General features: G+C 42.4%; 1 protein-coding gene and 1 long non-coding RNA gene across 5 annotated transcripts; one reads left to right on the top strand and one right to left on the bottom strand.

The window, feature by feature from the left end:
* The first annotated feature begins 230 nt into the window (after positions 1-230).
* Positions 231-20404, top strand: SLC13A5 (solute carrier family 13 member 5). Of its 4 annotated transcripts, none has more exons than XM_030472550.1 (13): positions 231-283; positions 5252-5359; positions 8215-8343; positions 9234-9370; positions 9793-10007; positions 11899-12067; positions 13369-13491; positions 14035-14247; positions 15033-15154; positions 15437-15555; positions 15928-16089; positions 17305-17442; positions 18182-20404. In XM_030472550.1, exons 2-13 carry the CDS (start codon positions 5255-5257, stop codon positions 18308-18310), a joined length of 1761 nt encoding a protein of 586 aa, XP_030328410.1. In that variant the 5' UTR covers positions 231-283; positions 5252-5254; the 3' UTR covers positions 18311-20404. The 4 variants fall into 4 exon arrangements, with proteins under 4 accessions (XP_030328410.1, XP_030328409.1, XP_030328412.1 ...); XM_030472549.1 differs by lacking the exon at positions 231-283 and adding an exon at positions 4817-5034; XM_030472552.1 differs by lacking the exon at positions 231-283 and having other exon boundaries at positions 5227-5359; positions 5667-8343.
* Positions 11198-26399, bottom strand: LOC115601956. The gene is made up of 3 exons (XR_003989547.1): positions 25678-26399; positions 15129-15130; positions 11198-11211 (listed from the first exon to the last, which is right to left on the bottom strand). It is a non-coding gene; the product is annotated as an uncharacterized LOC115601956 (long non-coding RNA).
* Between the last annotated feature and the right edge of the window lie 300 nt (positions 26400-26699).

Below are 26699 nucleotides of genomic sequence, written 5' to 3' on the forward strand. Positions count from 1 at the left end.
GTACTGAAAGGACTGTTCGTTCAGAGCCTCAAAAGCTTTTCTTGGAAAAGTATCAGATGCTCCACTGGGAACTTAGTTGAAAGATATTCCTAAAGCAACACAGCGGACTTGCAGTGGCTGGAAAGTACTGATTGGAGGGAAAACGGAAAGTAATGAAACAGGGATTCTCTCTGAATGCTGGCAATAACTCATTCCATTTAAATTCCGTGTAAACCTTCCAGTGCATAACGTTATTGTACAAGAGTTCCTCTAGGCACCTTTTTAAGTCAAGCATCACACAGAGGTAAGTTCTGAGCTGGTTATTTTTTAAATGTGATATTCAAAAGCCTGGGCAGAAGACACTTCTGCTGCTGCTAAGTCCTGGGATGTCGCAGGGTGAGGTTTTTTTCATTTTTGTTTCTCAGTGTCAAGTATGATACATCTTACAGTCCTTGTTTAATGCAATTTTCTTAAAACTTTTGTACCTCTGGATGTTGCATGGAGCCTGCAACATGACTGGGTGCAGAGTTTTTGTCTTCAGGCAGCATAGCAGTTATCTAGGTCAAATGGACTGCTTTAAAACAAGCAAACTGTACTTGTGTGCTTGGGCAGCACTTGAATTAGTGGTGGAAAATATGTCTATCTGTAATTAAACGAATCAACTGGTACCTGGAAAGCCTCCTTGCCACAGACTATTCCTATCCAGCACTAACAGGAGTAACTGGGATGATTGGCTTGTAGTGAATAAGATATAACGGAAAAGCAGCTTCTTGGGAATGACCTGAACTATACTAAAACCTTTCTTTTCCAATTCTTCCACCTGGACTGATGACCCTGGAATTCCTGCCTTCCAAGGGGACTTGGTTTCTAGTTCCTTTCTACTAGCCCAAACAATGCAGGTCAGCCTTTGTTATCTAGTCTTCAGCAGTGTCCCACTTCTGAGTGGAACTCTTCACAGTGGCTTACAACATTGAATCTGGTGTCTTAAGTTCAAATGGGAAGATCACAAGACTCTCTGTGTGGTTTGATAACCACACTGTCAAGCTCATCTGTGAATCTGCTGCCTTGAAAGGTGCGGCTGTTCCTGTCCCAGCTGTTCCAGTTCCCAGCCATAAGTGGCCCAGTCTCTTGAGCTGGCTTTGGTGCTCACTGAACACTTCACTGAACCTATTCAGCTCACTAACTCAACAAAAAAATGTTCTGCTTTCTTTGTCAAGTTAAACTCCAGTGAGCCCCAGCGCCACCAGCTGAGAAATGGATAGGGAGCCAGGGCAGATCAGTGGCAGTGAGCCATGAGATGGGCTTGACTCTGTTATTGCACCATACCCTTGGTTCTTGATATGCTTTAAAATGCCTGTGTTTATTAGGGCAGCACAGCAGCAAATGAGAAGTGGTATCTAGTAACCAAGAAAAGAGACTGAGGTACAAGAGACCTCATTCACCTCTTGGTTCTACTTCATGTTACGACCCATACCTAAGTCTCTTTGTAACACAAAGATCTGAGTTCCTTTGTACACTGGTTTGAAACTTACCACCAAGAACAAAAAGAGCAAAAAATTTATTATTCAATGAGTATCAAAACTTAGCCCAAATGCTTCTACAATCTTCCACTTCTAAATGGTGTCTGCAACCAAAAGTTACACCATTTTACCTGCCATTCACCGCAATTTTGCCTAATGTCTTTAAAGAAGTAGCAAAAGACCATGAAAGCACACATCTCGCATACATATTTGTAAATACTGCTCTGGTCTCTGCTATGTTCAGAGCTGTACTCACTGGAGGAAAAGATTCCTTTTTCTTGAAGGCCTGCATTTAGTGCTCAATTAGCATGAGCTAAATTTCAGGCTGTGGAAGGTTTTAGTCTGAATGCTCTCTTTGAACCATCTAAAACTCCTGCTGCTGGAGGTTTTGCAAGCACGATGGGCTCTCTGCAGCTTCCTTTTGCCCGGCTGTCAGACTAGTTCTGTAAAGCAAGCAGCCAAGGCTTTGTCCACCTCCTCCTTGACAGAGTGAAGAGGAAGCTTGTGTGAAAATTATGTGAAAGAGCTGCCATTCCTGTAGCACTCTCATATCCAGCCAGTGCCAAATGTATCTGAGTTGTAAGCATAGACTGGGGAAGGCAGGGAACAGCTGGAAGACTTGCCAAACCGAACATGCTCCTCTGTGCTTCTCTCTGTTGGTGCATACAGAACCATTAGAGAGCAGTGCCCAGCCTTGGCCTTCATTGTAAACTGCTCTCTTCCCCCTTTTCATCCAGTCATGCTCTCCCCTTCCTGCAGCTTGACTAGGCATTGCACAGCCTTACCACCTCCTTATCTGAATGTAGGCATCTTCTCTCTTGTCCTCACTCAGTATTCTTCTTCCCACCCACGTTCTGCTGTTTATGATGATATGTGAATATGTGGTTCTAATGTCTGGATTCAGGCAACTTCTCAGCCTCCTGGTTCTTACAGTAGAGCATGAATTGACACATGAAAACCTCCAATAGTTTATAAAATAGTGATAGCGCAATCTTAAATACGAAGTGTGGGTGGCAGGATGGATTGAGCAAGGGGGTAACAAGGTCAGAATTTACCTTCAAGATTACAGGTTCAGTTCAGCGCAGGACTTTGTCCCTGCTGTTCTGCAACATCCAGTGGCTTACTTGGGTTTAGCTGAATTCCTAGCAGACTCCACAGGAACTGAAGCTGACACTAATTTGATTTCTTCTCAGCAAAGTCAGCACAGATATTTCTCATGAACACACATTTCACATGCACTCCAACAACCCAACCTACTCTCCTCCTGACGCAAACCTCTAGAAAAGGAGGCTACTTTTGCAAAAAAATTAATGAAAGGAAAGTTGCTTATTTCTCTGGTTGTGCTTAAGATTTTTCCTAGCTTTTGCTTTAGTCAAAGTGCTGGGAATGCCTCCACATTTAGGTTTCTAACCTCAGTTTATCAGTACTGGCTTTGATTCATAAAAAGATTCCAATTGCTTAGTTTGGGACCCAGGTCTCAGATAAAACCATGCTCAGATAAAGGTGATACAGACACACTTTCTTTCAAATACGGACTCAATGTTCTTCCTGTATCTCCCTCTCTCATTCAACTGGTATTAGCCAGGCAGCTCCATGGGAAGATGTGAGAAGTGGGTATTTATCTCTAAGAGTCAGATACTTGCTCATCTTGATTGGCACCTCCCTCTTTTCCTCTATAATCTCTTGGGAGGCCTGCACCGTATTGTCATCCCTGTCCCAAGTCAGCTGTTCCTAAGAACCCTAGGGAACATTGTGTTTCTCACACTCCTTCCCTTCTCCCCCCAAAAGTACACCATTCTGCTTGACAATTGCTATCTGAACAGCAGAAAAGGGTACTCCACTGTCTTTCGATCTGATTTCCTATTATTCAGATGCTTGGTTTTTTTCTGTAAATCCTTTCTTTGTTTTGTTGCATATCATAGAATGTACTTTGCATGGCACACTGAAGGCAAGTTTGCAATAATTTTGCACAATAAGTAAATATGGATTCCCTTCTCTGTATTGGACATTGAGGCACGGACTGGCTAATTGAATTGCCTGCAGGAGTCCCTGATCTCATTCCCAGCCACAACAAGACTCCTTTCACAGGATTAGTCCATCTAAAGTGTCAACACATGTTCATGGCTTTACTTTTTATTTTTTATTTTCTGTACTGCATGTCATAAGACAGCAAATCATATTTGCACTGGTCTATCAAAGTGTGCCTAGTACAGCTCTTTTAGAGTTAACTCTGCATTTTCTTATTTAAGTGCTGTAGCCCCTTTTCTTTGTTGTCTATGGACCTTTTTTTTATTGGAGACTGGCCACAGCAATGCAAGTTTTGGCCGATTCCCATTCTTTCTGCTAGGCTTTGCACTGGTGTGAAGTTTCCTCTGTGTTGGTAAGTTACCCAGAGGGACTGCTGCTAAAGGTTTGAAGATTTGGAGTCAGTCCAGATCCGGTTGGCTACTGTTTTCCTTAGTGGACATTCACTGCTTTTACAAACAAAACTAACATTGGAGTGTCTTGTTTTGAACTTCTGTCACTCAAGTTCCTCTGGTCAGCAGAGGACAAATAGCGCAAGCTGTAGTCAAAGCTCCCTCATTACTTGCTGTGGAATCTGAAAAGCTTTATTTCTGTGAGTAACTGCTTGGTAAGACTGTACTAAGAGACTGAAGGATCAAACTGTCAAGATACGATTTATACTGGCCTTTAATTTCAAGTACCTGTTGACATCCCAGAAGCAGAACATAAAATATCAATATCTGTGTTCAATCTGATTTCTAGTACCTCCAGCTGTTCCTTTCTGTCATCTTGATAGTGATTGCGACCCTCTTAGTGGCACCATCACTTCTGATTCCAATTCTGTGGCTACACTTGGACCAAATCACTGAAATGAATGACATTAAAAATAACCTTTCAAGTTAACCTTTCCGGGTTATTTTTAACCCAGATCGCACGCACACAATCCCTCACAAAATAGTAGGCAGTGAAGCACAGCCATGCATGCCTGCACAGACCTTTGTTTTGAGGAGACTGCCACTGTGGTTTTAACTCTCAATTTCCCTAAAGGAGCTAAGTTCTTCCTCACCACTGTGTCAGTGAGTGAGAGATGATCCTCCCTTGGCATCATCAGCACCTCCTGAAAGCCCAGCACCTGAGAGAAGCCGTGTGTCACACTTTGGTCCCTGCATATAATATGCATTGTAAGGATACGTGCTTACTCATAACTTTCTGCAGGCACCATGAGCAGGGCGATTTTTCTTAAAACCTTCTCTCAGCTGGTGTGGTAGCTTTATTCACAGCCATTAGGCAGCTGTCCTTGTTCTGTGCAGAGGGGGATCTGAGGAACCGGGAAATGGGAAATGCCCCATGCTGTGTCCCGGCGCCCGTTTGATGGCGCGGCCCGGGCCCACCTGACGCGGTCTGCATCAGGCTGAGGAAACCTCCCGGAGCCGGACAGGGGCTGCGGGCACCGGGCTCGCGCCAGGACAGTGGCTCCGCTGCGGCGCGATCGCTCCGGACCCGCGTCTGTACCGCTGCCCGAGTACAGACGGTACGTCCCGTCAGGGCGCGAGCCAGCCCGATGCCCCCTCAGGGAGGGAGCCAGCACGGTGGCCCGTCAGGGCGGGAACGAGCCCGATGGCCCGTCAGGGCGGGAGCGGCCGGCCCCCGTCCGGACGCGGGCGGGTCGCGTCGCCCCCGCCATGTCCCTCCGTACTTAAGGCGGCGGGCGCTGCTCCTGCGCGCGCCCTGACCGTTTGTCCCCACAGAAGATGGCCCCGACCTGCTTGCGGACCCTGCTGAGGTGCCGGTCCTTCGCCATCCTCTTCCTCACGCCGCTGCTACTTCTGCCGCTGCCGATCGCTGTGCCGACGCGGGTAAGTGCCTGCGGGGCTCTCTCGGGGAAGAGACCCCAGCTTCGGCCCCCGCTATCCCAGGAGCCCACCCCTCTGCGCCCAGGCCCGGCCCCGAGCCCCGGGTCTGGGCCCTGCTGCCCAGGAGCCCCTGCCCCAGCCGGCTACCATGGGTCCTGTCCAGGCTTGCTGGGCTCCCGCCTGCTTGCCCTCCTCGTGCAGGCCATGCCCTGGGCATGCTGCGCAGCACCAGCCACCGTCGCCACAGCATCTCCCTTGTCACCGGAGCAAAGTGCGTGATCCCTGCTAAGGTAGCTTCGCTTCTCCGCAGGGGACTGGAGCAGCTCCTTCCTGCACCTCATCCCTGAAGCATTTCTGCCACTCGGTCCCAGATGTCAGGAGCGTGTGTTGCAGGTTGCACTCCAAAATCTTCAGGCACTGGTGCTCAGCAGCCCAACTCACAGAAGGAGCTCTGTGCCAATCTCTATTCACCCTAAGGGTTGTGCCACTGCCAGGACCCGGGGCTCCCATGGACCAAACCTGTCTTGCAAATTGGATGCAATTCTTTTTGGGCGAAAGATAAATATACACATAACTGGCCTGCACAGTTAGAATTGTGTCTTGCACTATCTAGTAGTGGTGGCAGTGGACCGAAGACAGGACTTCTGGGTTCTCCAGCCCACTCTGCTGCTGAGGCTCTGATACACTTCAGGGAGAGTTGCTGAGTTGCATTCTTCATCAGTGGTGCAGCCAGGAGCTGTGCATTGTGTGTTATGCAGTGATCATAACAGGTTTCAAATGCAATATTCTCCAATTCACATCCATCTTACTCTAGTAGCGGTGATTGCACAACTCTTTTGCTTTCAGTGGAGCTATACCAGCATAAAATTGGACTAACCCAGTGAAGAGTTTGGTCTCTAATGTCTAGTAGCATTCTTGGCAAAATGTGAAGGGTTTTTTTTGGGGTATTTTAGCCTACTAGAGCTTTAGCGGCTATTCTAATGCTAAAAGCAGCCTTTCTTCTGAGTGATCTGTATTGCTCAATGTATTATAAAGTGCAGGAAAATGTCATGCATATTTATAAAGCCAAGCTTGCCAGCCATTCTGGTTCACCTGTCTAAGTAATATTCGCACTGCCTTTCAGTTGAATGCTAGTGCTTTACAGAAAGAGGAATTCCTGCCTGTTACACACTGCTTTGATCAACACGGAGATAATTTCCCTAAAAAAATAAGTATGGCTTAAATTTTTGGTATTTGTAGGAACGTTAAGTCATCAGTCTAATCTGGGAAATTACAGTATTTCACAGTGGGAGAGGAATATTTCTGTTAGTGATTGCTTTTTCAGCTCTCAGTGAGAAGGCAGCTCACTGTGTCTGCTGTCAGCTGACTAGACAGTGAAGAAACATTCTGCGACTGTTCCCATAAATCACAGACAGATATAGGTATAGATACAGATATATATTTCATTCCAGATCCTTGGTTGTTTGAATTGGTTATGGTGGTTTGAGTTAATTTATAAGCATGGTTGTATTTTTGAACTTCATATAAATTATTTACTCTCCACTCTATGGAACCAAAGTTTCTTCCGTATTGTGAATTTTAGTCACTTAGGGTTGTTTATCTGTTTTTCATACTGGCAAAGATTAACTACAGTCAGTTCTAGCACTTGGCTACTGTGGTGTAGCATAAATTCTGTCAAGAGCTCACCTCATACTTGTTAAGGGAAGAGACCTATACAGGATGTGTCTGATATCTTTTAGTGTCTGAAGAAATATTTTTGTCAAAACTTGTGCTCTAATTCATTCCTGGAAACCTGGAGGGAAAAAAAAAAATAAATCTGATTACTGACAAAGGCTGTTTTCTAGTTCCTCAGCTTCTCAACAAAATGAAGGAAAACACACCCCTATTTATAAATATCACCTTACAGCTCTTTTTAAATGTCACTGTAACACCATTTATTTTTGCAATAGAGTCCCATTTGTTGTTTTAGAATAAAATCCTGTAAACACATACTCTAAACATGAGGAGATTCTGGGCTACAGAACACTGACTGAAGCTTTAAAACCCTGTTTACTGTTGGCTAATGAATGCTTGCTTCTCTGAACAGCTTTGAAAGTACAAACCAAGAAGGGCTATCTATCTTACAGGAATGCCTGATCAACTGTGTAAAAAGGTTACAACATTTTTAATCTAGGGAATCCCCTTTCCCCATCTAGGTAAGCACAGTCTGAATTGGGAAAGTAATGAAATACCTCTGATGTGCTTAGTCACAAAAAAAAAAAAAAAAAAGGCAAAAGGATTTTACTTTAAAAGTTACCTTAAAAAGTTAAGAACTTTTAAATTATTCAGTGATAATAGTTAGAACTTTCGAATGATTCAGCGACAATAGTTTCTGGGCTCAGGTGTGCCAGTGGACACACCTCAAAGACTTGTGAATTTCACACAAGCTAATCACATGCACTGGGAAATTTGGCCATCCATTTCAAAATAATTAACTCAAAATAGAAATGCCCAAATCTACAAACATGATTAACAATTCTTGGCTCCTAGATGTGAAATCTGCTCACCTCAGCTGCCAAAAGGTAATTGCACAGTGCAAACTGTACGTACCTAGTTGTGGAAGGTTTGTTTTTCTCACACTGTACATTTTGGGAGGGTGCATTAAAACAAATACTGTGGTCAAAAAGATCTTTTCATGCAAGCAACTTCAGAACAAGGTTTAAAAGTACAAGTTTAAATCCTCAGGTTTTCTGCTACCTATTTCAGCATAACTGGTTAAACTACAGACAATGGAGTATTCAGGCCTTTTGTAAGAGCTACCAACATGTTTCTTTAAGAATAATTTTCTGTGCTTAAATGTGTCTTCCATTATATTGCAGGAGGCCAAATGTGCGTATATGATCATCATCATGGCTGTGTACTGGTGCACTGAAGTGATCCCACTGGCTGTTACCTCCCTCATGCCTGTGGTATTTTTCCCTCTGCTTGGAGTTCTGAGCTCTAAATCAGTAAGGAGCTTGCTCAGTCCAGGTCTGATACAGGGAAATCCATTGCTCTGCTCCCCCGACAATATTTAGCAAACAAATCAGACAGGAAAGCGCTCCAGTTCTGTGGTGCTGTTTCTATGTTGAGCAGTGTTCAGGGTTCTTGTATGGGAAGATGCAGAGAAATGTATGTGTAAATATAAATGTATGTGTAAACATACATTTTCCCAAAATTTTGCAGATGTTGGGCTTAAGGTGGTAGAGGGAAAGGTCTGTTTCTGGGCGTGGATCCTGCTGTACCTACTAGTGCCAGCAGTTTGTGTGTTCATAACCCATCCCATAAGAGAGCAGTGTGACATACTCTCTGTGAGATTTCAAAATACATGGAACAAACTTCTTCCGACAGGGGAGACATCATGATGCCAGCAAGTACACTATGTCCCCTCCAAAGCTCATTCTGGCTGTTTGTGCTAGTGCTTTAGTCCAAGGCTGTATTTAGGTACTGTAGCCCAGGTTCACTACTGGCCAACAAGCTAGTAAGGGTAGGTATGATTGCTAAAGGTGCTGAGAAAGCCATTTTGGAGCTCGGCCTTTCTGGTACCTACACAATACTTTGAGCTCCTAACAATGTTTTAGGAAACTGCTGTCATTTTGTACTTTATTAACTCCTGATGATCGAAAAAGAAGGTGCATGATGCACAAAGAGCCCCTGCGCTGAACATTTCAGCACTTAAACAGGAGATCAAGGGTTCAGGAAACTGGAGGTAGCTCTAAGGCTGGATCTTCCCCTTCTGCCAGTGTTGGGATGGGGCCTGGTGCAGAAAATGGCTTTGGGAGTGCAGAAGGCAAAACATGTTAGTGAAGCTAGCAAGAGGCAGCATTTCGGCACCTGACCTACCTTCTCTGTCTTTCAGGTGTGCTTTCAGTACCTAAATGACACAAGCATGCTCTTCGTTGGAGGGCTGATTGTTGCAATTTCTGTTGAACATTGGAATCTTCACAAAAGGATCGCGCTGAAGGTCCTGCTGATTCTTGGGGCGAAACCTGCACTGTAAGAGTATTGCATTACTTCTTCCTTGCCTCTGTCAATTTTGCAGAGGCCTAGGGATGGTGTTTAACAGTCATCAGAGAAGGGAACCTTCAAGAACCTCTTTAGCTCTCTGCACTTGTGCAGACTTCACAGAGGTGAAGTTTGGCAGTAGGAGCAGTGTATTTGTCCTTTAGCCAAAACCAGCATCTGACTAAATTTTAGGTGCTTGCCATTGGAGGCAAAATGATGACAGACTTCATGTGTAGACTAAGGAGCTAAATGGCTTTCTGTGGTTCCTTCAGTGAAGGTGGCAGAGCTGTCCTGGAAGGAAATCTGGCTCTTTTCTGTATTACTGGACACTACGCACATCCCTGTAACTACAATGCCTAGAAGAGCCTGTTTTCTTTTCCTCCCATCTCCTCTGACTGTTTCTCTCTTTTCAGCCTCATGCTGGGATTTATGATTGTCACTGCTTTCCTGTCCATGTGGATAAGTAACACAGCCACCACTGCTATGATGGTTCCCATTGTCCAGGCTGTCCTGGATCAGATGGACAACACAGAGTACAATATGACCATGATGGAACAAGCAACTGGGCAAACAAACAAGGTGATCGAGCTGGAGGAAAAGAATGCATCAGATCCCACTTCAGTGCATGGTAAGGGTCTCTGCAGTGAGTTGATTCTACTGAACTTGCTATGCTCAGAGCTCCCTGACCCAGAAAGAGTTCTCTGTGCCTTTTCCAAAGAAAGGATGGTGACCTGACTGAATGCATGACACCTAGGTTTTACAAAATGGCTTCCTGTTTCCCTGGTTGCCATTTTGTTCTGCTTGGTGCTAGATCCCATGCAGATTGTTATGTTCTTTCCTTCAAGCTGTGGTCATTCTCCCATAGTTTCCCTAGACTTAACTGCCTTCTCAGGGAAGTGAAAAGCATATCCTGTGGGAAGTATAATCCAACCCCGAGGATCCCAGTCTTGTGATTATCAGTGGAGATTCAGCTTCTAAGCCATGTAGGAATGTTTGAAAAACTTTGTGCAAACATGGCCTATTTTGGTTCTGGAGTAATAAATATCTCTTTATTGACCTAATTGTATGTGGAGGTGGGGAGAAGAAAGAGGAATACTTTAAAAGCTACATGGATGAGAGGAGCTGGTGTCATTTGACTCACAGTAGACAAACTGCTGTTTGGGACGCTTTCAAGTGTGATCTTAACCTGATGCTTGACTCCGCAAGGTACTTCTGTCAATGCTGTGGTTCTGCAGTAGATTTCACTTGATTTGATCCACATGCATAAACTCAGTCCTTCTGGTTTTGCTTCTCTGCAGTGCAGTTAAAGAAGGCTACATTATTAAATACAATTAAAGATCAGATCTGTGGTGCCTTTCTCTTTCAAAAGAAGAAGGATTGTTTTGGGGATCTTAATGGAGATGTGATTTTACCGAATTAGCAAGTTGATCTGCCACAATTCCCTGTGTGACTGTGTGCAAGAATGAGTGAGTGCAAATGTTGGTATCGCATTCTGCGTCCCATATTTCAGGCTTTCTGCCCAAGACACAACAGGCCTATTTTCTGGCTGACATGTCCATGGAAGACACAATGTAATAAAAAGGGTGTTTATGTGTGCCAGACATTGTTCTGTTACGAGATTGACTCATAACTGCTGTACTTGTTCGGACCTTGGAGACATAGTTTAGATACAACCATGATCTCTGCTTTTTGATTGCTTCATTTCTTACCTCACTTGTGAAGGGAGAATGCACTCTGATTGTACAAAGCTCAGACACCATGTTTATGTAAGATGTGCAAACCCACAAGAATGCCATTTGGTCACACAGACTGCTCTGTAAGGTTGCTCATTTCTAGCTTCCAAACAGTTGTATTAAAGATAGATTTTCATATTTGCAAATGCTCTTTTTAATGTTGATTAGAAGGATCTGCATGGCTTTGCTGGCTAATTTATTTTAGCATGTAGTGAAGGTAATAAATGTGTGCAAAAATACCTTTTGGTATTGTTGAGTTGGTTGTAATTGCCATAAATTCATTGTCCTGCTCCATTAGTCCAGTCAGACTTCAAGATTAGACTGTTAACCTCTGAGAACAATGGACAAAGCAGCAGAATTTCACAGTTGATGTAAACTGGCACAGCATATTGATCTAACAGTTATACCAGGCAATACTTCGGGTTTGGGCGGGTTTTTTTCTGCCTATGTTCACAGCTATTAAAGCTAGTTGGGTTCTTACTGTGGTATTGGAATGGTTCCAGTGACTTCAGTATGTGGCTGGCGGTAAGCCTTGCTGTGAAACAGGAAATTACTGCTGAGAAACTAGGGCACCTATATGGACAACAGCATCCTTGGATCATGTAGACTCAGATTGTCAGCCTCTCTCTTTAGCTCCCCATGAACATGAGTCCAAAGTATTTAGGGAAGTACCTGTGGTTTTTTGAATTAAAATAAATGGCATACACAAACTGTACTGAACCTACAGACCCTGTCCTGAACTTTCTGCAACCCTAATTTTACCTGAGTCTTGTTCTTTGTGTTTAGCCATAAGCAGTGGACAAGACCCCGATGACCCCAGATCTGACGAAAAGAAGAGGAAGAAGCAGATATGTAAGGGAATGACACTTTGCATATGCTATGCTGCCAGCATTGGAGGAACTGCAACACTCACTGGAACAGCACCAAATGTGGTATTGAAAGGCCAGATGAATCAGTAAGTAATTTTTGCTATTTCTCTTACTTATACTATCTTACTGTTTCTGTGACCAACTGACTCGTCTTAGATGACAATTTCAGTTGCAAACTATAAGCAATAACCAGCTGATGAACTAAGAGTGAGGAATGTGTATAAAGTGATGAGACCCATTGTTTCGCTTCAACCTTTTTTAGGCAGCTGTGTGGTGATGTTATAGGTCTCCTGAGAAACTTGGCAATACTTGCTGGTAATCAGTAGAGAGCTGGTCAATCATGAGATACTGGTTCTTCTGCCTCCACTTCTTCAACTGAAATGTAACACATCAGCAGAGGAACTGCAGTGAAGAGCATCAGAAGAATGTATGATTAACTCTTCTCATAAGCACACTGAAGAGAGCTAAAAATAGTTTAGCCTCTCCTGTAATCTTATTTTTCCATGCTGTGGCTGTGAAAACTGTACAGACACTGTTGTAAAGGAAAGGAGTTATCCACAAAATACTCTCTTTGCTAAACTGAGTGTGGGAATTGGTTTAAATGCAACCCAATCTCCAGTGGAAATTTTGCAGATTCCACAACAGTCCCTCAACAGTCTTTCCAAGTCCTGCAAGTGTAGACGAGGCCCTCAGTGACATGGTTTAGTGGTGGTCTTGGCAGTCCTGGGGTAATGGTTGGACTTGATGATCCTAAAGGTCTTTTCCAATTGAGTTGATTCTATGATTCGATGATTCTGTTGGGAGTACTTCAGCCTCAGCTGCCACATTACCCATTGGTTTTAACACCCAGATGGAAATTTGCTATAGATATTTTTCCTCCAGTCATTATTGATGGACACAGGGAAGAATAAAAATTGCTGTTCTTAAAATGCTGGCTTCATTCTTTGAAGCCAACCAGCAACTTTGTCTTCTGTTGAAGTGAGCAGAAGTACAGCTATTAATTTCAGGAAAGACAATTCCTGCTCTCTTATTAGCATGAATGGGGAGGAAGAAAGAATGTCCTGTCTTGGGTTAAATGAGCAGCCGTGTTGGAAGTGAAAGGTACCTAGGATGTGTGTGGGATCTTTCAGCAGTGCTTGTCTTACTGAGATCTAAAATGTGAATCCTATATGCATTAAAGTAAAATACAGGGAAAATCAAGAATCATATAGGTTTTCCCTGAAATCCAGACTGCCTTCCTCTTGACTTCACTTAGGCTATGGATGTTGCCTATAATTACGTAAATGGTTGTCCCAGATTTACATGGACAATTGTCACTTACACATGTTAATGGGAGAGCAGATTACTAAATGTTTTGACTTCACGCAGAAAACATTTATCTTTTCAGGTTATACCCCAACAATAATGATATTGTGAATTTTGCTTCCTGGTTTGGGTTTTCATTCCCAAACATGATTCTGATGTTGGTACTAGCTTGGCTTTGGTTACAGTGCTCCTTCATAGGACTCAAGTGAGTATTTAACTACATGATATTGTGTAAACCCCTCAGCTAATGCAGATCAGCTTACTGAGAAATACAGGTCAGACAAATCCACTGACAAGTTACTAGTTTTGTAGCAGAGAGCAGTTCCATTTCACAGCAACTTCTGAGGTCTGGAAACCTTTTGTGTTCATGGGAGTTGCACTAAGCAAAAGCTTTATATATTCTTAATGTTCAGACAGAATTGCCTTTTTATATTTCAGTTTCAGATCTGTGAATGTCAGCCCTAGGAGAGCTAGCATATCTGGTTTGCTACCCTTGATTCAAAACTGTGGTTTTCATCCCAGGCTGCTCAAAATTGGACAGATACTTAGATCCATTCATAGACCCCATTCTTCTGTGAGAACTGGCACGTCCCCATGAAGTACTTTGACGCTTTTGTCATTTCTTTGTTCCTGGCCTCTGCTATAGTCTGTGTCTGTGCCCAGGAGTGACAGCTTCAGAATGGCAAGCATGTTAAATCCTTCTAGTATGTTAATACTTATAGTATTTTCTTCTCCCTTTTTCTTAAAGCTTTAAGGAAAGCTGGGGCTGTGGAGTAGAGAAAAGTGATAAAGAAAAAGCTGCGTACAATGTGCTGAAGACAGAAATGAAGAAGTTAGGCCCTATCTCTTATGCTGAATTCAATGTCCTCCTAATGTTTATTTTGCTGGTTCTCTTGTGGTTTTCCAGACACCCAGGCTTTATAAAAGGCTGGGCCGCCGGAATCTTCCCAGGAGGAGAAAAGTAAGTTTTAGGGGTTTTTTTGTCCTGCACCCTCTTGGTTGTGAATCAGATTCCCTTGATCTTACATTCCATTTTGAGTGTGGAGTCATTAGTTCCAACCTTATTGGAATTCACATGTTTGCTGCGCTTGATCCTATTGCTTGTGTGTGAGATCACCAGTTGATCTGTTGTTTGACAGTTTGTACTGCAATGAAGGCTGGAGCCTGGGACATGGAGCAAGCTGAAACTCCTAAAAAAGAGAAACTTCTGCAATGCTGGTCTTAGTCACGCTGGTATACGTGTTACTGTTTTGTGTTTATGAGCTCCAGTAAGTTGCAGTATGATATGAATATTTGGCAATATCACTTCTGAACAATAGCTTAGAACTCACTGGGAAACTGATTTGGTGCTCTAAGTGGCTTCTTTGTAGACTGTCTGTGGCATATTAAGGGTATAACATGCCCTTAATGCACAATGGGATTATCATTCAGGCCATTTCTTTACACATTGTTCTTTGAGATACAACTGTTGAACGCTGGCTTCACCACAGAGAAGGAATCCTGCTCCCAGGAGCCGGTGTCATCTGTGACTCTGGTTATCGATGTGTATTGTAGCTAGTTTCTTTTATTGCTGTGTTTCTGTTGTGGCAGGTCTGAGAGACCTCAGTCGTGAACTGATGAGCCATATTGCTAATGTACAAGCCCCAAACAGGACACCAAAGAGCAGTGACTGCAATGCTAGAAGGCAGCCATCTTCTAGGAGGAAAGATGTCTATTTTCTAAGCTATATTCTCTTTTCTTCTTTAGGTATATCACTGATTCTGCTCCTGCTATGTTTATTGCCTTGCTACTCTTTATCCTTCCTGCTAACAAACCCAAATTCACGGGCTGGAATGCAAGCACGTCTGACCCTGAACAGACTAAAGAAGGTATTTAAAAGAGAAAGTGTAACATTGTGAAACAGCCAGCTCCAGCTAACATGGCAGACACATATACTGGATTTGCACGCAGTTCTTCAGGGTAGCTCACCTCCGACACATCTTGGGCAGGGCTGGGGCACGGTCCCTGCTCATGTGTATTACCCTTACCCTATGCAGGTTTCTCAGTAACATGCATCTGCCTGTTGGGTCTTTTCCTGGTAGCTTATAGAACAGAAGACGAAATATCTTGACTCTCCTGAAACATGTTCTGCTTTTCATTTCTCACTTCAGATGTAAAAAAGCCATTTTTATCAGACCCGCTGCTAGAGTGGAATGTGGTTCAAAGGAAGATGCCCTGGAGCGTTGTGCTGCTGCTGGGAGGAGGTTTTGCTTTGGCTGATGCAAGCGCAGTATGTCCTGACATCTGTTTTTCTCTGACTCAAAGGCAAACTTCCCTGGTTCATTATCTAGTCCTGTATTACTGGGCATGTACCCAAAGCCACACCCAGTAGAGATGTTCAGATCTGGAGGCAGATCCAAAGTAGCAAAAACTGGGAGGAGAGGTGAATATTTGTGGCTCTTTTTCAGGAATTTGTGTGCTTTGGCCAAGTCCTCCAATTTATCTTACCTCTTGGAGGCTGATGCACTTTGCCGAATGGTGTTTATATAATTCAGGAGTCATTTGGCATCATTTGACAGGAATGTTACACATAATGTGAGTTCCCTGTTACATGAGCTAGGGGTTCTGAGCCTCACTGAAAAACACTCTTCTTTCTTGTCAGAAATCTGGGCTCTCAGTTTGGCTGGGTCGTCAAATGACTCCATTAGGATCCATCCCACCATGGGCCATTGCAACGGTACTTTCACTTATAGTAGCTGTCTTCACGGAATGCACCAGCAATGTAGCCACAGCCACCCTCTTCCTACCTGTCTTTGCATCCATGGTAAGATTACTTCCATCCTGTTATCCCACCAACTGGGAGATCAGAGTTAAAGTGACAATCTCTAGTGGCAAAGCAGTATCGTATTTATTGTCTTGAATGCTGCTCCAATGTTAATCTGAAAGCCAGTAATGAAACAGTCCGTTTGACAGTATACCATAATGGATAGTGATTTTAGCTGGTGTTCACTGCTATGTTTATAGCATCATATGTACATAAAAAGTGGGAATGCAAACTTTCCCCAGGCTGCCCCACCTATCTGCCTGGAACCTGAGAACCAACAACCTGGGAGAAGCAGCTAATTCAGGATGCCTGTCTGATGGCACCCTTGCTGAAAAGGAAGCCAGTTCAAGCCTTCTGTAAGGTGTGTCCCTTGGCCCTGGAGAAAGTAAAGTGAGAGTCACTTTTTAAGTACAGACCAGCAAACTTCAGTTACTTCCAGTCATTTTGTAGTTAAACCATCAACTCAGAACTGGAAAAACACACAATCAAAAACATTGAACCAAACGAAAATCCAGCATTTCCTATCCATCCCTTGCGTGGTTCCTTCATCTTCATGGTTTTATGCTTGACAACAGAAAGTGGTAGGCCTGATTATTAGAAATGTGTCATTTTCCATAGGAAGCTAGAGCAATTTTAAAACTGAGGAAAACCTGGTAACTTTTGCTGCCTTTTCTGAGCAGAATTGAAACTGTAACATAAAGGAAAAAATAGGTTACTTTGTTCTTTAATTTGGAAATACAACTGCTTTATTCTTAGACCATTTCATCAAAGTAAAATGATCCCAATCAAGGTGCTGAGCAATTAGTGGCTTAAATTGGCACTTAAGTTCTGAGTCCCACAGAGTTTATGTAACATCTGAGAGTGGTCCTCCACACGCCTAGTAATTATAATCCCATCCCTGTGTTACCCTGGCAGAAGTGTGGTCTGAGGTCAAAGAAAAGACCGTTAGATAAACTTGACCAGAACTCCAAATTATACCATAGAGTAAAACAAACAACAAGAAAGAATCAAGCATTGTTTTTAAGTATTGTGGGACAGGAAACGAGAGCAAAGTTATCTTTAAGCATGTGTGGATTTCGGAATAAAATGCTTGCAAATTGGTGATATAATAGCAGGAAATGAAACGAGCCTGTGTGCCTCAGTGGGCTGGGAAATGTTCTTTATGTTTTTCTTTTGGAACACCTTCAGCGTGATATTCTCTCCATTTCATTGCAGGCTGCATCTATCAAAATCAATCCTTTGTATCTTATGCTGCCTGGTACTCTCAGTACTTCCCTTGCCTTCATGCTACCTGTTGCAACACCGCCAAATGCGATAGTGTTTTCCTATGGCCACATCCGTGTTTGGGATATGGTAAGATGATAATTGCCTGTTCTCTTATCTGAAGCTCCCTACTAAGTTTGTCCTGAAATATGGTGAGAGTTTAATTTTCTTAGCCAAGTATTTACAAAGTATCAGGAAGATCTTGTGGGCTGTAACTATCACTGTATACCTCTCTCTTATGCAGTCTTAATATTGCCATAAGGATTTGCATCTCTGAAGGAACAGTACCTTTCTCACAGGCTTCGGCAGACATACAGCCCAGACCAATTGAAATTAAAAACTGACAAGTCATAAGTCTCATAAACACTGAAGGGTTAAAATGCATCCAGTGCTTTCCAGTCTTGTGAGGCTTTGGCGAGTGTAGCTGGAGCCTTGTTTCCACCGGAGCTGAAAGCAGAAGGTAACAATTAGCTGCCCTAGGCTCTGATCCTCTGATTGCCCGCCAGACCGCACAGTGCAGGTTCTGTGCCCAGCAGCCACGCATTATCGGGTTTTGAAGTGGAGAGTCGAAGGAGGCAGAACTGTTCTTTAACTAATAAGAGTAATTTTTACATGCCTTAAAGCTCCTAGATCAGTTATACAGCAAAGCATTCAAAGGCTTTGCACAGTGTGTTCCACCTAAGCAAGAACATGGGACAGTGGGTACAATGGCTATTTCTGTGATTTATTTGGCCATGTGTCTTTCTTGTGTATGTACAAATGGGCTTTGCTGCAATTTGATGTGCTGGTGTTTGGTTATTGTTGTTGGTTTGGACTTGTGTCCTCACAGGTTAAAGCTGGAGTAGTGATGAACATCATTGGAGTCTTCTGTGTCTCAGTGGCCATCAACACATGGGGAAGACCTATGTTTGGGCTGGACACATTGCCAACCTGGGCAAACACCACAGCTATCCCGTGAGCGGTGAAGAATTCATGTGTTCAACAAGGAAAGGACCCTTAATACTCCTCCTTATTGCCCAAAGCCCTATACAGAGTCTCTTCACCACTTCAGATCTAGCGTCAGGTGTTTGTTTCCTTCTGGGAGGCACACATCAGTTCAGGATGAACCAGCTGTTCTATCAAATGGTTTGAACTATCCTATCACCAGTATGGACTGGTAAATCATTAGCATTGAGCACTGCACTCAAGCAGGGACTGAAAATTCATTACCTGTTACTTACATCCACAAGTCAGCAGCTATACAAAGAAATCCCTGTTGTCACTTGTCTAGTGAAAGAAGGGGTATACTATGTTATGTTATGTTATGTTATGTTATGTTATGTTATGTTACGTTGCGTTATGTTATGCTATGCTATGCTATGTTATGCTATGTTAGGTTATGTTATGCTGTGTTATGTTATGCTATGTTATGTTATGTTTCTGCGCCTGAGGAACATTTAAGGAATGGAAATACGAAGGGTAAGTGGTTGGTTTGTTGGGGGTTTTTTCGGCTGTAGCTTGATGCCCCGTAACAGCAGGAGTCAAAAGATCAAAGACCCTGATAAATACTGGAAGGCATGAATGCCCATAATTACCACTGTTATGCAGATGAGAGCTCCGCTGTTCATACACTTTGTGAAGCATTTATAAAGCCTGTGTAGCAGGGTCACTCTGTAAAGACTGTGCACTATTAAAACCTCCATCAGTGAGAGTACTGGAACTGTTGCAGTAAAGTTCCACCAGAAAAAGCCTGTAATAATAGTCTCTGGAAATGTCTTAACTAAGAGATTAACCAAAGATGTACATGATGCCTGGACAGCTGTGCTAATACTACTGCAATTCTTGCACTTAGAAGGTGGTGGCAAGCAATTTTAGGAATAAAGACTGTTTTGACTCTTCTTCCAGAAGTGGGAATACTGGATTCCAGGAATAGTGCTGTTCAAAGTGTGGGCAGGACCCATGTTCTTCTCCTTCTCTGTCACTTCTTAATGTTCCTGATACACGAGATGCCTGTTCTCTGACTGAACAGAATGATCTGTGAATAACATCTTCCCTTTACTAGCCTGTTCTGCATAGGAGCTATTAAAGATTCAGTTGGACTGTTTGGTGGCACTTAAGATAACTGTAGATCAAAGACAACAGGTGAAATTGTTGCTGAACAGCTAAGAGACCGTGAAAGAAAATGGTAAAGCAGCTGCTGTAAGTATGCTGTGATTTAAGACAAAGCTTGGCAGCAATTTCTACATCTTTCTCTCTCTTTTCCAAAATACTAAAATGAGTCTTTCTGTGTGAGGAACAGAGGTGATGGCAAAAGAAAATGGTATCCTTGAATGCTGTTCCTAGCAATGTGGTCTTATTCTGTACTGTTTAATGCTCATACTGCATCAACATAGCATCTTCCAGTAAGAACATGGTAATTTTTCACCTGCTTAGAGATTTAAAAGAGCAGCACTGAATGGATTCAGCTGAATGATGAATCTGTTACATGGATTGAAAAGGGTGACTCTGAATCCCGGCTGGGTATTTATTCAATTTGTACCCCCTTTCCCTTTCTTACTTGAAATTACCTTCTGGTGAAAAAGGATGAAACTGATTGAATAAAATTCTGTTTATTGGGACTTACTGGGCTGGATTTTCTTTCCAACACCACCAGATCTTCATGTCTGAAACAGCACTGAAACCAGTGGAGATACTTTTCAGCTAGCATATGCATATCTTTCTGTTTGGAAAGCTCCTGGTGAAGAAAAAGTGTATTAGGTGATCACCCCAGGATGCTCATCTCGCAGTAAAATTTTCAGCTTTTCCCTCTTGAATTTCTAAAGCAAATCTTACAGTTGGGGTGAGGATTGACCCAAAGCCCAGTTAAGGAAATGCAAAGTATTATATTGCTCTTAATATGCTCATGAGGATCAGATCCCGAGACTATTTTTCTCCTTTTCTTTTTGCAGTGGTTAAACTGAAGGAATGCAAGATCAGGCACCTCAGCAATTATAATTATAGTGAGGGTTATATTTTCACATTTTTCTCAGTTGTGTTCTATATAAAACTGTACATTAAAAAAAACTTGGATTTTTTCAGTTGTTTTGCTTTGGTTATTGGGTGGTCTAGGAAAAGGAATAGATTGAAAGCCCAATAGGCTACTTTCACTGAGCTAGGAAAAACGGCTAACAAAACAGATAATATCAATTGTAAGATATGAGCAAGGACCCAAGAGAGCTTGAAGAAACTGTCCCAGAGAAACTGCAGTTTTATGGAAATTAATCTCCAAGTATTTTAATTAAAATTTTAACTCTGCAATACAGGGCGGGGGGGGGGGGGGGGGGAAGTAATGCAAGTACCATGCCAAGATGTGCTTTCTACTGTTGTGTGGCTATTCAAAAGCTCTAGGTTACTTACTGCTACTTCAGTTACTTGGTAGACATAATTCAAATGTACTCTACTGTAGGCCTGGCTTTCAAAGGTTATGGGCCTTGCCTCCAATCTAAATATACTTCAGGGTATATTTAGATTTGCTCCCTAAGGAATTCAGCATTTTTGTTTGCCTGAAGACTGTATAATCTTGACTATAAGCACTGACAGGTTGGCTAGCATGCAGCTAAAGAGAGGGTTTGTATTCTTGCCAAATATTGATGTAGCCATCCATGAAACTAACTATTTGTGCACCCCCTTTGCAATGACCAAGAACTAAAGTTATTTTCATCATGGATGGGTGAGGTTGTGGGTGAGTGCTTGCCAGCAGGAAGGAATCTCACTAATCATATTTTCATTATTGGAGACTGCATTTCCAGCTGTCTATCTATAACAGTAACTGCAGTGCTATTTCTGGGATAGTTAAGATGTTCCTGTGCAAGAATAGGAGAATGTGATCTTTTTTTCCCTGATTCTTTTAAGTCAGGCAGTTGAGATGGCAAATAAATTGTGTGGGGTTTCTATTTGCCCAATGATTTAATTAACATTACTCATTTATTATCAGAACTTTAATTCCTGGCATTTCATAGCTGTGATCCTTAGCTGACAAGAACTGGCAGGTTTATACAAACTTCAGCTGCTCATCTAGCTTATACCTGGAGAAAGTGTCTTGAGTCTGAATCAGTATTGTACATCAGTATGTATTGTCATGCTCTGTTACTACTAGCATTAAAGTAGCACCTACAAGCCAAACATGTCATGGTTTAAGCCCAGGCAGTAACTCAGAACCACGCAGCCGCTCGCTCATTTCCCCACCTTCTTCCTCCCCCTGCTCCCAGAGGGATGGGGAGGAGAATCGAAAGAATGTGACTCCCACAGGTTGAGATAAGAACAGTCCAGAACTAAGGTATAACACAAAACCACTGCTGCTACCACCAATAATAGTAATGATAAGGGAAATAACAATGGGAGAGAATATGATTGCTCACCACCTGCTGACCGATACCCAGCCCCACCCAAGCAGGGATCTGGACCTACCAAGTGACTCCCCCCAGTTTCTACACTGGGCATGACGCACTGTGGTATGGAAACCCCTTTGGCTAGTTTGGATCAGGTGTCCTGTCTCTGCTTGCTCACGGCTTCCCCTCCTCCCTGGCAGAGCACGAGACTGAGAAAGTCCTAGATCGGAGTAAACATTACTTCGCGACAACTGAAAACATTGGTGTGTTATTAGCACTGTTCTCAGGCTAAAGTCAAAAACACAGCACTGCACCAGCTACTAAGAAGGAGAAAAATAACTGCTACAGCTGAACCCAGGACAGTCTGGCACTTCACACGATCAGTATTACTTGGTTTTGAGAGCTCTGATTTGCCAGGGCCCCAGGTAAGACTAAAGCTCCTTCAGATCTGAGCTTGCAGCTCAAGTTCCAGCAGTTTGGCCCATTCAGCATTTTAGGGATGAGCAAGTTGAATGCTCTTGCTTGTCCACCATCAGCTTGCTTTCTCTAGACCATTATGCCAGCCCCACGTTTTGAACCTTCAGGAAAGGCCTGAGGCTTTGACCTCATTCCCTACAGAAGAACTCGGTGTCTGAGCTGTCAAAGCAGCCCTGTGCAATAGCCCATTACTCAGTTCTGTATTTCTGTTATTTGTGTGCAGGATTAACATTTGTGTCAGTTACAAGCTGCTAGTCTGGTGCAGGCAAATCCAAACAAACCAAACCTACATACCCAAAATTTACATTTACTCACAGTACCTCTGTGTGTGACTCATCTGGCTCTTGAGCTTTTAGGCTATACTGGACAAAAAGATCACATTCCCAAGCTTCTGTTCTCAGCTGTAGTGCCAGGAAACTTCCCTATTTTTTTTTAAATAAGAACACCCCACCACCACCACCATTCCCAGGTAAGGAATATGTTGCCATGCCAGTTGGCAGAGCTGCTGGTCAATTCTTGTGATTCTTAAGAAAAATGCCCTCACCTGTAGTCTATGTGAGCATACCTATTGGTTTCAGCACCGAATTAGTTATTTCTTACTTGCTGAACACAGTCGAAACATATTACAAAGTGAATATGTTTTTCATTAATTCCAAATTGATGTCAATGATTTCGTTAGTTTTATACATCATTCTTCCTGGTGTTTTCCCTGCATCCTTCCACTCAGTGCCACAGTAGAAGAGCCTAAAAATGAAATGGCATAGAAAAGGCATCAAACTACATCACTATTGGAGTATTATTTGGAAAATTGAAAAACTGCAATGGTAATCCAAAATATAATGGAAAATAACTGAAATTATTCATATCTTTGAAAGTTACCTATTTTACAATAATTAGTTTATTGTTCTGCAAGCTTGTCTGTGGATCTTGGACTTGAGAAGTTTTACATTCCTTCATTACTGGGGAATGCATTTGTTTCTGGCCTGTTTGGCATTGAACAGGATAAGAGTTCCTTCAGATCAGGGCCCATATATCCTGGCTCACTGCAGAATTCTTTGCTTAGAGTACCTTAAAAAGGGCTGCAAATAGCAAGCAATACCTTCGTGAGGATGTTTCTTGTGGACTGCTGTTCTCAAATTCGGTGTATATTGCTCCTAGCAAATGGCTGACTTCAAATTCATCTGCTTTCTAGATGTCCTAAGAATGGAAGGCTGATATATTTTTAAACAACTTATTAAAGAAAACCATAAATTTCTTTCTGACACTTGACATTTAATCCTGAATTTATCTTTGCTTTCTAATGCTTGTTTAAAGCTAGAGGAGTACTTTAGTCACATACATACATGTTCCAGTGTCTGCAGTAAGCTACAGTCTGTAAAGTCTTTTTACACCATGTCACCAAATTTACAGCTCTGCTGAATGGTGTTTAACAGTCTTCAGATGGAGATTGTTCTACCATGTCTTAGGCTGGCTTTTGAAATGCACATTACCTGCCAGTTTCTTGACCTCAAAAAATAGAACTCAGTGAATGCTTAAGCCTTTAATTAAATAGGTTCTGACAATTGTTTCAGTCACTGATAACTATGATCTTGTTTCTATTGAATTACAATTACAACATTGGAGTAAAAAAATTGCAGACTTTGTACCAGCTTGTTATAAATATAACATAATGCATACTCTGTTCTCTGTTATTTAACCATATTTGAAGTAGGATACTCTCCAGTCTGCAGAATTCTGTCTTCCATTCTATGGGTAAAAGCCTTTAAGATGTCATTATCCATGTCAATACTAGTTTGCACTCTATTCTAAAGCAGATGGGTAAGTGCATGAATAAAAGGAGTTCCAAGGATTAAGTATAAAATACTTAGTAGGTATAAAAAACTTGATCAGTTTTCAATCATGACGCCTTGTTGGATCTTCTTTTCTTTGTGATGCAAATGCACTATACTATGGTGCTGTAGATAAACCCTCTGTAACATCTCACTTCCTCAGTATTCATCTTCAAGATCTAATAGCATATCAGACAAGACTTTATTTTTTCCTGTATCTAATGGAGTCTTGCTGCCTTCATACCCCAGAAGTGGTGTGAAAGTTTTACTCAACAGATATTTAAAAGCAGAAAAAAATTCCAACTTTTCCTAGAGAATGTTCTTAGTTATTATATTTGCTCCATCCCTGGCAGTGTTCAAGGCCAGGTTAGACAGAGCCTTGGGCAACATGGTTTAGTGCAACATGTCCCTCCTCATGGCAGGGGGGTTGTAACTAGGTGATCTTAAGGTCCTTTCCAACCCTAACTATTCTATGGTTCTATGATTCTGATTCCATGATCTTGACTTTCACTTTTGTTCCTAGTTTTGATGGCCAAGAATTGAGATGTTTGACTTAACTCTGGCAAACATACATAGTAATTTACTCCTGTGACCAATCCTTTCTTAGGATTCTCTCTTCTGAAGTCAGTCTTGGGAGAGAAATCACATTCCGGAATAGCAATGCAGACACATGGGATCTGTTTGATCTCCGCTTTTAGCCCAAAGACTATGTTTACTGGGGAGTGACTTGTTATGTTTTGATATAGTAGTGGTAGTATTCCACAACCACTAAAACCTTGTCTTAAAAAAGCAACCCTATTTTATTAAGAAAAACTATGCATAAATCCTTTTCAGATGGTTTTTGTAACCCAATTCCCAGAGGAAAAGGAAAAAAAATAAAAAATCACACGGCACAGGAGAAGACAGTGTTCTAGAAAATTGCCAGCTCAGACACTGAAAATGGTTCAGAGAGTGAAAATAATTAAAAATAAAGTCATGTTTCCAGTAAGCCTATATCCAGCATGCTGCTGCACAGGAGCCCATAGCAGTGAACCTAAGCTAGCTTGACCTGCTGGGGCCTTTGTTTCAGCCGCGGTCTGACAATTCAGTGTGTAACACCAGGCAGAGCAGCAACTTCTGGAACAAATGCAGCGCCTCAGGAGCCGGGCTCCTCCGCAGGGTGCTGGTGCCGCAGAGCGGCTCTGCCCCGTGCTCACAGTGTTTGTGTATTGCAAACTGGTCCCACTCTGGCACAGATTTTTCTTTTTTTAATGAATGACAAATTAAGTGAGAGGTTGACTCACTGCGACGTCAGCACGGAAACCAAAAGAAAGTCCAAGCTCAAACCTCTGATCAATATGCAGAAAGAAAAAAAATCAAAACAGAGTTTAGTATTTTAGGGTTGAGTCCCTCCTTTTCCCTTTCTTTCTGCTCTGAAGTGATCAACAATGGCTTGTCTAGTACAAAGTTAAAATGAACATTCTGCAGATACAAACACAAGATCACCTTTTTTCCTTCCTGGCTCTAGCATTTGTCTATCTTGGAAAAACAAACAAACAAACCCGCCATTACTAGAACATCAACTCCAAAGCTACCTTCTAATGGAGTTGGAACTGTACGGTAAAAGCTCCCTTACATGACAGAAAAAAAAAGATCACTTCTCCAACATTTTCTTCAAAAGGTTATTTACTCACATTTTACAATATTAAATCCGTGAAGTTCAAGCATGAACAGTTCAGATCTGGAACATGAAGTCTTCCTGAGAAACCTGGAGGATTGATGACTCTCTAATGGCAGCAATGATAACATAAATGCAAAGATCCATGGCAAAAATGAGCACTTCAAGCCATGTCATTGCCTCCCAGAAGAGCAACAACAGTGCCAGGTAAGTAGAATGAAGAATTCTAGCCCTGAGATATTGGTTGTGGGTTTAAGCAGATTGCTCTATAGGTAACAACTGCCTAGAGACAAACACTCCAACAGCTCCACTGAAAAGGGGGTCTAACAAGAACTCAGCCACAGTTTTAGACGTTATAAAACCTCCACAGAAGGAAGCTGCAGAAAACCAGATTTTGTTAAATTCTGGTGTTCATGGATTTACTTGGATTATCTTAATTTCTGTTGGCGCAACCTAGCTCTAATAGTGATTTTTATAAAGACTTATATTGAATTCTAACTTAAAATATTTTGTATAGTTAGAAAAGCAATAACCTCTTAACACAGACCATAAAGAGATCAAAAAAATAAATATAATAATTTCTGCTTGATTTTTAAGTACAGAGCACTTTTTTTTATAACATAAGCACCAAACTGCTTACATTGCAGTAGTTCTTAAGGCTTTTCCTCCAACCAACTGCAATGCCTCAGTCCAGACTGATTCCACATTTGGAAAGGACTTGTGCACCTGTTTTATAACAAGCCCATCACTTCTGGAAGATCAGCTACGTTTAACCTGCTGGTCTCCTTCAGAAATTCTGTTGCTATTGCTTTGGGGCAGTGCAGAAGCCCAAGAAACGCACTCTTGAAACATCCTCCTTGCTCATCTCCCAGAGGATCGGTCACACCGTAGGTGTGGGATACCTGGGAAACGCTGACAAAATGCTCACCTTTCCAGGCACATTATTGTTAGAAGGAATAGCCTCTTGTTAGGAAACAAGCCTATAAAGTGTAACATAGGATGTTATGCCTGCGCTGGATCCCATTCAAACTAGAATTG

The sequence above is a fragment of the Strigops habroptila genome (assembly GCF_004027225.2).
Source record: "Strigops habroptila isolate Jane chromosome 13 unlocalized genomic scaffold, bStrHab1.2.pri S16, whole genome shotgun sequence".
Lineage (NCBI taxonomy): Eukaryota > Metazoa > Chordata > Aves > Psittaciformes > Psittacidae > Strigops > Strigops habroptila.